We start from the raw sequence: 15700 nt of genomic DNA on the forward strand, positions 1-15700 counted from the left end.
TGGAGTTTACCTTTTATTTTGAGTGGCTATTCCCCTACCCCCACATCTTTTTCAATTTGTGGGATGCAAGGTTATGGTTTGGTTCTAAGTATATGTTTGTTTTCCACTTCTTCTAATTCGTACTTGGAGTCTGATAGAAGTCGTCAACTTCAGTCGTAGCCACTTTCAGAGTTGAGGAGTTTGGATCTGTGGTTGGAAGCCACTCCACTTTTCCACCACTGCTGTCCCTCTCCACCCCCCCCCCCAAGCCTGAGACTGCACCTCCTCCTCCCGACAGGCGAAACCAGATATTCCAGTGCCTGGATGACGGAGAAAAGTTTTTCCAGGCTTACCCGATGGCTGGCTCATTTCACCATCCTGCCTGGAGCGAGATGACAAATGGAGGCGGGCACCCCCACTTCAGCAATGGAGGCCAGGGTGGGGGATCCCAAAGCACTATGCGCTACATGCTGAAGAAACAGCAGCGCCACAGACGCAGGTCCTCCTCTCCAATGGGCAGGGTCATTCTCATCAATGCACCTGTAGATGGTGAGCTCTAAACTTGGCAACTTATGACTGTAACATTATTTATGGGTCTGGAAGCCTACGGATCAGCCATGTCTGATTTAATATTGTTTGAGTCAGAGTAACTCAGTACTGAAAATGATAGAGTTGAAATTACTTCAGGAATATTTTTTTTATCATCACCTTTAAAGATGATGATAAAACTTTTAAAACAAACTTTAAAAGTTTTTTTTTTTTACTATTCATCAAATGCATTAGAATAAAGAAATCTCATAATTTGAATTCGAATTAGAGTCAGATAAAGACATGCTTTGATAGAAATAATAATAATAATAATTGGGACTATCTTAGCCTAAAATACAATCCGCTTCATAGAAAGTGCAGCACCTTTTTTTCACGTAATAAAGTCTTAGGAAGAAAAAAAAATGCAAATTAGAAGGCAGAAGGTTTAAAGAAAACCAAAAAATTGTGTCACCTAAGAAAAAGCCTGATTGATGCATATCTCATAAATGTACAGCCTCTTTTCGTTTACTTTTAAAGAATAAAAACAGTTTTGGTAAATAAATTTATTAAAACTATCCACAGTCACATATAGATTTTAAGCATCAACAATGAATAGATTGCTGCCACACTGTCAAACTTTAGTTAGTGCTTACGGTTTTACCTATTATATTCTTATTTCTGGTACATGTAGATTATATTTTATTTGCTTTCCCAAGCTTTTATGACTGTAAATCATAACAAAAATATTTTCTGCCTTCTCACTCACATGAAACAATGAACGTAATGGGGCATAGTGACCATGAACCATTATTTAGGCAGCAAGACATTTGTGTGTTATTTCATTTTCTGCGAAAAGTGCTTAATTAAAAAAAAAAAGTTTGTTGTTTGTGAATAACATTCAGCACCACAGTTAGGCAAATTTTCCCTTTTCTTATAACTGACACATAAATCAGGTTTCAGATCCCAGTTTTTCACTGTTCAGCTGAGATCGACTCCAAGATGGACCGTACTGTCCTATCACAGCAAAATCTCGTCATGCTTTTTATCATACTTATTTTTAACTTTACCTGTGCAGGGTTTTAACAGTAATCGGCAGTCTGACTGTGCAAACACATATGTCAGATTCATGTTGATTTTGTTTGCAGGAGGAGACGAGAGTGAAGATATTCACACAGTGACAGTCAATAAGAGCCCAGATGGGCGTCTTGGCTTTAGTGTCCGTGGGGGATCCGAACATGGACTCGGCATATTTGTCAGTAAGGTGGAGGATGACAGCACAGCAGGTATGGCTTTAATGTATCTGTGGTTTTTGTTTTTTTGTATTTACGTCAAGTCGAGGTGTTTTGTGTACGTGACATTTTACTTTTGTTTATCATGCTGAGTTTTGTACGTGTCTTCAGCACAGGCTGGGCTCACCGTGGGGGACAAGCTGGTGGAGGTGAACGGAGTCAGCCTGGAGAGCATCACCATGAGCAGCGCTGTGAAGGTCCTGACAGGAAACAACAGGCTGAGGATGGTGGTGAGGCGTGTAGGAAAGATCCCCGGCATCCGCTACTCCAAGGAGAAGACCACATGGTTAGACCACTGAGATACACTACACTGTAATACGAAGACCAGTTATTAAATACGGTATTTGCAAGTTTATTTTTGTAATACACTTTTTCAGGATATACTGTACTTTGATATAATTTTTGTTATGTGAAAACCGCAAACTTCAGTGTATTTATAGGAATTTTGAATAAAGCAGCAGAAAGTAATGCAGGCCTGTTAGCTGGTGGGAAAAGAACTTTGTCAAACAAAAATCTGAAAAGTTCAGTTTACCTGCATATTCTTCCCTCTATATTATTATCATACAATACTTATTGCAAACAAATGGCTTCAGAGCCTCCTAATTTGTAAAGAGAGAGCATCTGCGACTGATTTAATCTCAGTTTAAATATATTTGTTCTGTGAATGCCTCATAAATCTGGAGAAGCTGAAGAGATCTACAGATTACCAGAGAATTTTACAGTCATACTTGCAGTAAGGGGGAGTTGCAGTTGCAGATCCCACCTTGTAGATTTTTACTTGTAAAACGTTACAGATAACATACATGTTCAGTTCCCTTCAGTACAAAATTACATTCTACTTTCTGTTTGTTCATCATCTTAACGCACTAAATGACAAAAAGTTCAATATCTGTGAATAGTTTTGTGAGTCACTTCATGATTTTGTAAAGAACCGTCCCCTTAGTAATAATACATTTAAGCTTTGTGTGGGTCTTTTATGTGAAGCTTATCACTGGTTATCTCTCTTTTAGGATACACTGCATCTGGGTTTCATATGGCAGCAGTGGATGGATTACTGCTGTGACCTTTATGGCTTTTTGATTAACTGATAATGACGGATGTGAGTTTGGTGTATCGAGAGCAAAGCGGAGTACATCTTTTGCATATGTGTGCGCAGGGTGGATCTAATTCACAGACGGATGGTGGTGGAGGAGAACGGTCGTACGCCGTCAGAGGCCAGCTCCGACAGCGCTCTCCGCCGGATTGTACATCTCTTCACTACATCGGACGACTACTGTCTGGGCTTCAACATCAGAGGCGGCAAAGAGTTTGGTCTTGGCATTTATGTCTCAAAGTATGAACTCAAAAAACCCAAAAATGAATCATGTCTTACAGCTGGACATATTTTCTGACATATTCTGAATCGCTGGATTATTTTTAGACAGCTTTTTGTATTACATCAAACCAACCATGACCCACTTACAAAAAACACAACTATCTCAATTTACACTTAATTAATAATTTATCCTGAGTGTAAGTGCTATAGTTTGCTTATTCATATATTTCTTATCTTTCATGTTTATGTTCTTTCTCCAGATTGGACCCAGGTGGGCTTGCAGAACAGCACGGCATCAAAATGGGGGATCAAATCCTTGCAGCAAATGGGGTGAGCTTTGAGGACGTCACCCACAGCAATGCAGTGGAGGTCCTGAAGAGCCACACTCACGTCATGTTAACCATCAGGGTGAGACAAAAGCTTCCACATTGTGTTCATGTTGACAGTTCAGAGCTGCTTCTCCTCGCTCTCTGACATCAAGTCAAACTAAAATGGTTCTGTTTTGGTCTTCTTAGTGTTACCAAAGTTCTTACTATTAACTAAATAACAAAGTAATGACTTTTGCAAATATTAAAGCAACATCTCAATACAGCTGTCCGCATATCCAAATACAGCAGCTGTTCAAACTCTAAAACATCCAGAAAGTTGTTAAAGTATGATTTTGGTTTTTTTTTTTACCACCACATTCCTACAGTATGTGCTATTTTATATAAATAATGCTTGTTAAAATGTAACAGCTGACTGAGCCTTCGAGTGCAGACACGTGCTAAATATTAGCAGTAAAACGCCGTCTCCTCTCATTGAGCCTCCGCAGCAGAGCAGACGGCTGGCCCGCAGCCCTGTGATTCTCCATAAGTGTCTGGTTTTGTGTGCATGCGTGTAACACCACACCACTTAACCTGTGTCATTTTTGGATGACGGAATCATGTGCATGTGTGTAAATGGACATGTGTGTGTTGTGCAGCGTGCACCGACAAGCATATGCGTGCCCTCTTAGCTCATTTTACTGCCCTGATCTCAGGTTGCATGTGTGAAAAACATCCAGGGACGACTTTCATTATTCAAAGGCCGGCTGGGATCAGGTTATAATCAACAGAAAACCTAATTTTATGGCATCCTATTATCTTTTATTAGAGCTGTAGATCAGAGGCAGGCATAGGAGAGGATTAGCTTTAAATATTAAACAGTTTCACACCTGGACATGAATGGCTCAAATGGAGATATGTTGTGACTGTTTTGACTTTTGTATTGTGGAGAAAAAAACAGATGATTTCTCAAACAGAAAGAGACATTTTGATACAAAAATTGTACTGATAAAAATTAAAACAACTACATCTTGGCTAATCTAAAATCTTTGGTTTCTCCTGTGTGTAATCTAGAACGCCACACTTCAGAGGCATTGAGATTTCTAACATTTTATGCTCATTTATGTAAATATCATTCACAGGAAGTTGGAAGATATCCCGCATACAAGGAGATGGTAGCAGAGTATGGCTGGCTTGATAAATGTGAGTGGATTTTTTTAAAGTTAGTTTTGAAAGGTACTTTTATTCTGACAAATGAGCCTCATTGGTACACATATTCTGATTTACTGAGTATGACTGTGGGTTGTTTTTGGGAAAAGATACCGACTTCAATATTTATGTCCAGAGTGTGGCCTGCCCCGAACAATATCATGAATAATAATACTTCATTTTATTTTATTTTCTCATGTTTGTTTACGAAGTGCCCTCTTGGATTCCCCTGCCTTGCAAAATTATTCATTCCCCTTGATTTATTTATTTTTTTTACGTGAAAGATCAACTCAAAGTTTTGAGGATGGTTGAGAAGTGGAAGAGAAAGGAAAGCAAATTACATTCCGAAGAGGGTCCTTTTTGTGATTTCTTTTCAACAATGACTTTTTCTATAAATGCCAGATGTATAGAGTGTAGTCAGATTTAGAGTTCTGGCATATTCTTTCTATTTTGAATTATGATACAATGACACAGTACTGCATGAGATGTTAAGACTATTTTATAATGTTGTTTTCTAACTTCACCCTTCCTTAGACTTGTCCCTCACCTATTGGGTGTGTTTTTGTTTTAATGCTCTCTAATGTTCTCTGAGGCCTTCAGAGAACAGCTGGACGTACAGTATACCGAGATTAAACTACCCAAAATTACTATATTCACTAATTGTGAGTTCTAAATTTAAGAAGTTGCATTAGATTTTATTCAGGAATATTGGATAAAAAGAGGATGAACATGAGCACAAGGCACACTTTTAAAATTTAGATTTATAACAAAATAAAAACCATATGTCCCCATCCATATGCATGGTAGGTATATGTTACTGTATGTTGATATGTGAAAAGAAATCCTAATAAAATATGTTGGACTTTGTGTTTATAATATGAAAAATGTTAAAATGCTTTTATATGTCCCTTTAGGTTGGCCATGTGTAGCAAGATTGCCCTTTATTTTATTCACATTTCTTGGCAGCTCAGTGATCTGGAACGTATCATATCTGCTTTAAGATGCAGGGTCACTTTTTTAACCTTTGTCTGAAAGGTTAAAAAAAAAAATCTACTCCTACTCCATGTTGCTTTCAAAAGCTTACAGGATCATGTGGATATAAGGTTGTAATTCAGACAAAGCAGACCTCAAATGAAGTGGGAATGACGCCACATGTAGCTTGATGAGAACAAACAACTGAGATACTCCAACCTTCAATATACTAATCTGGGATCCTTGTAATTATGGATTGCTTTCCACAGTAGCCAACGGCGGCCCTGCACCGTCCTCTCAGGGTTCAGACTCCAACTCCTCTGTGTCCTCGCTGTCCTCCAGCACGCCTGTCAGCTCCCTCAGTGGTCTCTCTCAGGTCCTTTTCCCTCCGGTTTTTCGCTCAGAGATGGTGGACGTGGCCATCTGCACAGAGGATCGCTCCCGACGTCAAAGCAGCGCAGAGCGGACAGCAGACACTGCCATGCAGACTGACCCCCCAGCCGCAGACTTCATGGACCATTCTCCTCCTAACAGGCTGGACCCTGACCGGTTGGTCGGCACAGAAACCAGTCGGACTGTAGGGGAAACTATGCTGCTGAGGGACACGGTCATACGCGGGAAAGGTGAGGGGCCGAGGGACACGGGAGGAGCCAAAGAGATGGGACGGGGCAGAGTGAGGACACTGTCCGCCGGGGAGAGGGACGCTGAAAAACAGTCCCCTAAAACAGAAGCTCTGATGGCCCTGAGCAAACCACGAAAGCCAATCCGACGTTCCCAGAGCCACATCACCGTGTCAGGTGAGACCAGAACTGGACTAAAAACCCTCTCAGCGAAGCCTCATATAGAGGTGCATTTTAGCTTTTTATGGGGTTCTCCAGAGTTTTTGGTGAATATTTAACAATCCACACGATATACACATAATACATGAGAGCAATGAAATATTTCAGCTTTTTTCTACAGTTTGGCAGATGATCTTACTGGCAACAACTTAGAGAACAAGGCAAGGATGCAAAGAGAAAAAGAACAAGAAACAAACAAGTGAATAATTTTTCATATGCAGGATAGTGAGCTGATTTATGGGCCATAGCACTACTGAAAATTAACACAACAATAAATTAAAGTTATTCTATGAAATATGTCTTAATCGTAATAGTATAACCAGCCTGTTTAGACTGATGACACATCTAATCAGGTTTTATGACTGATGATAAAGATCTCCTCCAACATCATGAGTCCCGCTTTCATTCCAGGAGCAAAGTGTGATTAATTTGACTGATTTACGCTCCAGGCACAATTTGTGCAGGAGCCCATAGGTTATCCAGACTCAAATTAATCACTGACTGCTGTACTCGCTCTTTGTACCTTTCAATAAGAACAAGGTTTTGACGAAATGCCCATACAAGCTTTGCAGGCTAAGATGAGTTATTAGCCTATCCCTTTTGATTCATCCAACCCACCTATCCATCCAGGAACTGCCTGATGCTGGAAGCAAAGGGATGCTTGTTATTCACCGAGGAGCGTTTTATGGTGACTTCCCCAATAATAAATTCAAGTTGGTGTTGCTGCAATTAATCAGTACAACTGTGTTCCTGATCACAGAGACAGATTTACCTCACTGAACAGAGAAGCTGACTGCAAGAAATATAAACATAGTGAGTCTGCACAAAGGCCGGTAAAAATATTCACAATACAGCAAACAGAATACCTTAAAGTATAGAATCTATCTCTATAAATAGAGATAGATTTTAGAGATAAGATGAGAGCTATTGTTACATAAGATCAGCTCTTTTGGAAGTGATTTTATTTTAAAAAAAACAAACAAAAACAAACACTTTTATCCCTCTTTCACATTTAGAGAAGAAAAAAAAAAGGCAACAGAAGCAGAAAGACTCAGCAGACGGTCAAACAAATCTGCAGCGCTCCAAAACCTTTGTCAACCTTTTCTTCAAGAAAGACCATAAAGACAAGAGCCGCTCGAGGTCTCCGTCTCATCATCCTACTGGTGAGCATGATGTCACAACCTCATTCTTTTGTCTCAGGTATACATTGTGGAAAAAGAGCTACATTTTCAAGGACGGTTTTCAAATTTTTTTCTTAATCTTGAGAATTAAAGATGCAATAAAGTGAGTTTTGGGCCAATTATAGGTACAAGACAAGTGGCTCTAGCTTTTTTTCTAAGTCTTTGAGTGACACTGCTTGAGTTTTAATGCTGTCTGCAGATGTTCACGTATTGTTTGATGTGCTATCATTGTGTAATTTTTTTGGTAGCCTGATTACGTAGCCTATACGATTTCAGTGCACTATGTGTACCTTTACAGGGGCAATCCAGTAAATTAGAATATTATTAGAAAAGTAATTTATTTGAGTAACTCAACTCACTGAAGCATATAGAGATTAATTACTTACAAGCATAAGTCTTTAAGCCTGAATATCTGTTAATTACAATCATTTTCTGCTTACAGCTCATGAAAACACATATAATTTCTTAGAGATTATAACATGGATTGAAACACTTACAGAAATGTAGGGTTAACAATAAATATGTTAAACAACTACTTAAAGGCTGTTGTTTTTAGAAGTTACATTTAAGACGTCAAATAGACCTCATTGAAAAACATATTGCAATTTACTGGGATGCATTTGTATAAATGGCAGGGTGGTGTCTTGTGAATTGGTGATTTAATTTTGCTCTTTGATGTGTCTTTGATGTGAGGGACCTTATTTCCTACTTGGGACCAAAAACATATAAGAAAAACCTTGACCATTGAACTTCATTCCTAGAAAAAGAGCGAAGTCGTCCATTCCAGCTCTTTACTTCCCCGAGGGAATCCCGCGCCGGCAGCCCGCTGCCCCATCATGAGACGCTGCAGCATGTGGAGGACATGTCAAAGAAATTGCTCAGTCCGGACGAGGTTGCTGCAGTGATGAGACATTGTCGGCGGGTGAGCTGCTCGGCTAGAATTACCCATTAACAACCTCTTTTGTGTGCTTTGGCTCTTAGAGATTTACCTGTAACATCAGCTGTTCCCTTTGTGGGCTTGAGTGCGTGGTGTTAGTCCCTGTGTCAGAGGTTGTTCTTCAGTGACAGGCGTGTCTGGCAACAGCTGGAACAAAAGATGGATTTGGCCTGTTGAATTACCATCAAATATCCTTCACAGAACAACACTTTAGTGTTTTTGAGGACATATCATCTGTGACAGTGACTTGCCTCTTGACAAACAGATCAAAGACCCAAAACTAGGCTGTGTGGACTGTAAGGGCCCTCATGCATGAGAGCATATTAAAAATGAATGCAGCTAATTTGAAGGCAAACACGCCTCTGGAAGTTTACTTTCCTCTGGAGGATATCCAGTGGTATTCTCTCACTTGTAGCTCAAGGCAATGAGGGAAATAAAACAAAACAGCCGCCACAACTTGATTGTGTTTTTTCTTTGCTTACTTGGCCCATCGCTGCTATAAAAAAATGTAGAGACAAAATCATCTACCAAAATCTGCTGAAAGTCTCGTAGAATATGTTTTAAATCTTAGTATTTTTCTGGAATCTTCTTGAGTTAAATCAAAAACTGTCTTATGCTTTTTTTTTGGTTTGTTCTTTTTCTTGCAGTTTTTGTCTGACAGTGTGATTGAGGATTTGGTTCGCCCCCTGCTGGCAATCTTGGATCGGCCAGAGAAGCTTCTTTTGCTCAGGGATATAAGGTAAACTGCCATCCTCTCTCATCCTGGTGCATCAAACACTGTGCAAAAAAAGACAGGCTGTGATACTGTCTTCTGCAGAATGCTGATACCCACGACTGAGTTGGGTCGTTTTGACAGCCTGGTGATGCCATTTGAGCTGGAAGCGTATGACATCCTCAAGAGTCGCTCTAGTAAGCATCTAAAAACCTCTCAGTTTTATTGTAGTCCTTTCCTAAATATAGAGTGCTGCTTGTGCAGGTGAAAGGAGACTCTCTATATCGAAAACCTCTATAATATAGGTAGGAAATATGAAGATTTTTTTGGTTTATTCATTCCAGTTCGCTCGCCGGCTCTTCGGTCACCTCGCAGTGGAACTCCTCGGCGTCACCTCATCACCCCAATCCCAGGTATGTGAGCTATTTCATTCTCGTCCTCTTTGTTTGTAGTCTTTCTATTTCTGATATTCTTTCATTCTTTATGAATATGGTCCACATTTTAAAGACATGTATTTTTTTCTTTCTCCAGATTATTTTATATTTATTGTATTAAAACTGGAAACAGCTACACAAAGAGGTCATAGTTTGCTAAATATGAATGGTGTTTTACAATCATACAGAAAATAACTGTGCATAGCGTTATTCTCTGACTGGACTTTGTCTATATATAAAAAATTGTGTCGATTCACCTTCATTTTGCATTTTTAAAACATTTGCATATGTAAATAAAACTGCAAATTAGTCTTTAGTGAAAAAAAAGAGTGATTGTAGACCTTAAGAAGCTGTTGTAGCTGGCTGACTGAAAGTCCAGCTTGAGAGTCATGAATAAAGCAACTGAAAAGACGACGTAAACACAAAATGTGACGTTTGTAATTTGTCACAAACGACGTCACACATGACGTTCTGCAATTCTGTAAATGTAAACCAATTGAACAATATACGTACAAGTAGATCAATACTTTTTTTGTGAAACAATGGAAGGACATAGTTTTCTGAAAATTCACCCTAGTGGTAGCAAATACAACTGAAAAAAAGTGAGGGTCAAAAATACGATCCTGATGCACTCCAAAAGTAAGACAGACCATTCTTAATTTCCTTTTTGTGGCAAATATTTAAAACTTTTATGAGTGTTTCAAAGTTTTTAGAAGAAGAGGAGCAGATGGAGAATGATTTTTACTGTAATTCTGCTTTTTACAGACTACAGAGGTGGATTTCACCTCCAGCCAGTTCATGACACACACCAGCAGCGTCAGCTGATCGAAGACTTCGAGAGACTTAGTCTGGCCAGCCAACAAACAGGTCACCTGCCACCTTCCCGTGCCTTCACCCCTCTGCTGGATGTGCCCATCGATAACTATGCGTTTTCCACTGCGCGCTCACGTACCCCAAGCCCCAGTCACAGTTTCCTCCTCTCTGGGCCTCCTCACAACACCCAGCCTGGATGTCAACCTCACCGCTCCCCAAACAGGAGAGAGAATGGGACACCGAGGCACGACCAGGTGTCCTTGCTGTCAGTGTCAGACCGTGGAGACGCTGCTCCTGAACGTGGGAGGTCACCTGTGAGGAGCAGCCATGGCAGAGGGAGGAGGGAGGGGAGTCCTGACAGCATGTATGGCAGACAGAGCAGGCAGGACGGCTACACTGAGGTCAGCGTGCGGGTTCCCTCACAGCGGAGAGGGAGAACCCCTCTAGCTGACGTGTTTGATCCCCAGAGAGAGAGAAGCCCCTCCTCACGCCGAGGGAGTGGCCTGCAGGTAAACGGACACTTTCAAAATGGTCAAGAAAGAAGAGGAACTCTACCAGCTGAGGAGTATGAAATCACAACACTCACCATCTCCAAGGCCAAGCAGTCGCTAGGTAAGAAAAACTTTGGATATATTCATGCGAAGACAATCGCAGTGTCAGTGTATGAAAAAGGCATTTAACTTGGGTTTGCTTGGTTCATGTGTTCAGGAAGAAGAAGGCAAAATTTAAAAGCAATTATGATGAGAAAAGGCTTCTTGGTTACCTGATAAGAAAAAAAAACTCTTTAAGAAGATTACCAACAAAATTAAAAACAGACATGAAGAAACAATATTACTGAAGCAAAAACGTGCAAAAGAACCACAGAAGCACAATGACAACCGAAAGTGATGAATAAATAAATGTAGCAAGTCGACAAGGGAACACAGAAAAGGTGAAACCTGCAAAATCAGAAATAAAACACACAAACAAACAAACAAAACAAAAATCGAAAGGAGAACAACTTTGAAAGAGCTGCTGGTTATTTTTTGCCTTTTCTCTTCTTTGTGCTCATGTGGTTCACATTGTTTCATGCATGTCTTTTTGGGTACAAAAGGAACTGTCTGCTTTGGGACGTTTTATATCCAAAGTAACTTTCTACAATCCACTCATAGTCTGCTGTGAGTGATTATGCAACTCTAATAAATAATATGTTTCTGCAGGAGGTCACTCAAAGTTTGACAGAAGTTTCAATAATGATCAAAAAGAGAATTTAATGGGTGAAATGTGAAATATTCCAAAAGAAAAATTGCAAATAAATTTAATTTAACATGACATCACAGCATTAAAATAGTTATCTCAAGGGTTAATCAAAGATATTGAAAAAATCAAGCTGTTTTTGCGATAGTTAGAAATAAAGAAGACCGGGAGAGAGCTGTGGAAATGAATTTGGTATTTTTAATCTTATCTGGTCCCGTCCATTGATGGACTGTTGCATGTCAGAACCAAGGGTTCTATTCCCTAATTTACAAAAAGTCTGGCATTTACCTACTTTTTTTTAAAATTACTTTACGTATTTTTTACAGGTATTAGCATCTCTGGGGGTATTGAGTCTAAGATCCAGCCTGTAATAAAGATTGAGAAAATATTTCCGGGAGGAGCTGCATCTACAAACGAGGCTCTGAAGGTGGGCATCTACTAGCATAATATTTCACCAAAATTTTTTTTTTTGCTCTGACTTCAAAGCTAGATTTTCATCCCATTTTACACAGACCTGAAGAAACATTTGCAAAGTAGTTAACACATTTTCCACCTTCCCTCCAAACATTATACGGATATTAACCCCATTTTTAACACATCAGTCGTCCATCTTGACTCCAGCGTGTTATCAGATCTCTGCTCTGTGGCTTCGAGCTGAAGGAGGTATTAGCTGATGTTAAAAGTGTGCAGTGAGGAGAAGATGAGTGGAGGGCCATCTCAGGTAGCGCATCGTCTCTATTATTAATGAAGAACATGGTTGCTGCTCTGCTAATGTATTGGTGATATATTGCCTGCACAGTTGCTTAATAGTGGCTGATGATCTTGGTCAGACTCCCTTTAAGCACTTGATACACCAAGTCTTTCACTAAAGGTCACTTAGCATGCACAGAAAGAAGCTGAACATGAGAGAGTTGGAGCATGGGAAGGAGTTTCCTAAAATAAAAACCATAAGGAAGGTTCCAACTTCATTTCTACTGCCTTTATGTGTGAGCATGACTATGAATCCAGAGCAAGAGCAAAAAGTTTCCATTCTTGGAAAGAGGAGGGGGACAATCTGAAATGTCTATTGTGCTAAAAGCTGGAAGAGGCTGGAAACCTTAATTTAAATATAACTGCTTATTAAAAATATAGTTTAAATTCTATTCACCAAGACAGACAACCAGATTACTATGGATTTAAAGAAGCCCAACATATGCCAAAAGCTTTTGAGTAATATTATTCACAAGCAACAGAATGTTGCAGTGACTGCCATCCTTCTTTAAGACATCACGAAAAACAGACCGCTTATTGGCTACTTGGTCCTGACAGAGATAAAAGTCTCCATGATCCATATTATCTGGGTTTTTTTTCATCTCAGACCTCACAGCTTGGCAAGTCGACTAGTTCTATTATTAGCCGCACGGTTCAATCCTTCCTCCTTCCTCTCTGGAAAAGGAAGCAACACCTGAGTAGTACAGGATTACCACGTAAAATGTTTCTTCGTGTGATTGAGCCATCACACACTTCATTTCCAAAAGTAATCATTCAGCCATATAAATCAATGCATTTAGGTATTTAAATTAGTTCTGTGACCAACAGTGGATAAAATCCAGCAGCTCTGAATGCAGACCAATGGGTCACTCTCAGGAGCTCAGTACCATCGAGCAGTGTGCCTTAATATAATCCCAACTCCTGCCTAAATGTTCCAAAGACAACTGTTAATATAAAATGGAAATGACTGGGAATGACAGCAACATGCGCAGACATCCAAACCTTCACATTAGGTCCAAAAGAATGTGTGGAAATCGTAATGGGAAAGCTTTCCATGGCTGAACAGCTGCATCCTAATCTTACATCAGCTGTGCTGCAAAAATGTGTTCCTTCAAAACAAAGTAGCTGGTTTTCACAACCGCCATACATTGGTTTAGATGTTTACATCAGAGGAGAAAAAAAATGTATTGTGTTCAGGTTTGATACATTTCCGGCCATTCCTTTCATTTTTGAAAATTACTTTAAAGAAACACAAGCAGAATATTCCTTACACTATTAGTGTCATTTTGTGTGGACATGCGATGCATGTGTTACATAAACTTGTCTTGGAAAAAACAGTTAAAGCTTTTTTTTTAAAATGACCTTTTCATTAGAAACGTTGCTCAACTCTTTTTAAGAGCCGCAGTGGAAAATCTACGGAGTCATTTCAAGGAAAACATGCAGCATTTTTGGCAAGCTTTGGTATCTGTTGCCCTCTGTCTGTTAAGAGGGGAAATCTCATCCAGCTCTAAAGAGGATGGGGAAGATTATAATGTGATCAGTGTAATTCAGAAAAAAAAAAGTAAAAAAAAAAAAAAAAAAAAACTGGTGAAAGGATTTTTAAGCTCTAGTGGTTAAATTTAGCTAAATCTTTTTGTGGAGAGCCAGTGAACATCTCAGACTGCGGTTTGTGGCTGGGATCAAATTAGGGCAGGACAGATGTAATGACTCACGTAAACCTTCTACATATACAGACTTGATGTGATTAGATAGCCATCTAATAAATCGAAAAGGGAAAGAGAAAGCAGATCTGATTGCTCGTAACAATAGCCTTTGTCCCTGTGTGCTTTTGTGTAAAGTGGTTGCTAACCTTCACTGAGGCAGTACGCCTGAGGCAGGTGCATCCTCAGCAAACACCGTTGACATCACAGGAAGTTCCTCTGCGGAGGGCTCAGAAGATTTGCAGCCGTCTCCTCACATCCTGCAGGAAACTGTACAAATGCTCTCTGACCATGTGTGCATGTGCAGGTGTTTGGGGATTGTTGTTTTCTTTCACTGACCTTGTGCTGAAAGGGAAACGTTAAAATATACATGCAGTCAGGGTGTGAACATTTTGACATGAAGAGAGAATCACTAGAGTTTCTTTGCTATTAATTATGTCTGAAGTTTTTTTTCTTTTGTTTGTTTGTTTTTGTTTTGGGGAGAATACAGACTTCTATAGAGTTAGGAGAAAAAAATCTGAAGAGACTAAATGTTCTTAAAATATCATGATTGTGCATTACAGGCAGGGTATGAGCTGCTGTCCGTCGACGACGAGCGTCTGCAGGGAGTAACTCATCAGCACGCCGTTGACGTCATCCGCCGGGCCTTCAGCAACAAGGCCAAAGACCCGATGGTTTTTGTGGTCAAGGTCCCGAAGGTCCCTCTCGTCCCCCCGGAGCTGTGAGACCTACTGAGTCGACGCTGTGCGCCTCGCCAGCAGACTGCTGCCCAAGCATAAAAGACAGCGAAACCTGCAACTCCTGACAGAAACAAAGTGAATCAAGCAGATTGTAGTAAAGTTTGTTAAAAACACTTTTTTTTGCCACATCGACATGAGATGAAGTCCAACATGTGTGACTTTTATAACATTTTACTAAATGCATTCACTATTGATTATATATATATATATATATATATATATATATATATGTAAATAAGATAATTTGATTCACACCGATGCTCTTGGTTGACCGTGCCACTGTTCCAACAGGCCTAGCCGTGACCTCAGCACTGTCTGACAGTGGACTGCACTTTACTCTCCTCGGCCCAGCAGCCCTCGCAAAAACCGCCAGACGGAGATTATCCCGGCTTGTGTCATGAGACTTATAGATTCATATCCAGATTAAAGTCCTGTATTATGTCAAAACTGAGAGTTTGATTTTAGTGGCTGTCTGGGATAATTAAAAATGTTCTACTTTGTATATTTATGCATTTTTTTTTCCTCTTTTTTGGCAGAAATCTTTGTGATCCGAAGCAATCCGCCACTTTAGAGGCTTAATTACAGCTCGCTTTGGTCAAAGCTTATGCAGGCATGTAAAGAAGAAGGAAATCACATCACAGGGTTAAGCAGGACTTGGACGCTGGTGGTATGGTTTAAATCAGAGCAAGGGAGCTCAGATAAGAGCAGGAGGATGTGCTGTGCATAGTGCCTTATTTCTGTGGAAGAGCAGCAGTGGGAGG

General features: G+C 39.9%; 1 protein-coding gene across 1 annotated transcript; it reads left to right on the forward strand.

Moving 5' to 3' along the window:
• Positions 1-203: 203 nt before the first annotated feature.
• On the forward strand, positions 204-15056 carry pdzd7a (PDZ domain containing 7a). Its single transcript, XM_055029769.1, has 15 exons — positions 204-528; positions 1653-1790; positions 1908-2082; positions 2953-3129; positions 3372-3519; positions 4559-4619; positions 5867-6394; positions 7453-7599; positions 8379-8539; positions 9202-9293; positions 9372-9463; positions 9611-9679; positions 10466-11125; positions 12076-12176; positions 14763-15056. The coding sequence occupies exons 1-15, from the start codon at positions 336-338 to the stop codon at positions 14922-14924; spliced, it is 2904 nt and encodes a 967-aa protein (XP_054885744.1). The 5' UTR covers positions 204-335; the 3' UTR covers positions 14925-15056.
• Positions 15057-15700: the final 644 nt, after the last annotated feature.

The sequence above is a fragment of the Poeciliopsis prolifica genome, unplaced genomic scaffold (genome assembly GCF_027474105.1).
Source record: "Poeciliopsis prolifica strain line A6 unplaced genomic scaffold, Auburn_PproV2 SCAFFOLD005, whole genome shotgun sequence".
Lineage (NCBI taxonomy): Eukaryota > Metazoa > Chordata > Actinopteri > Cyprinodontiformes > Poeciliidae > Poeciliopsis > Poeciliopsis prolifica.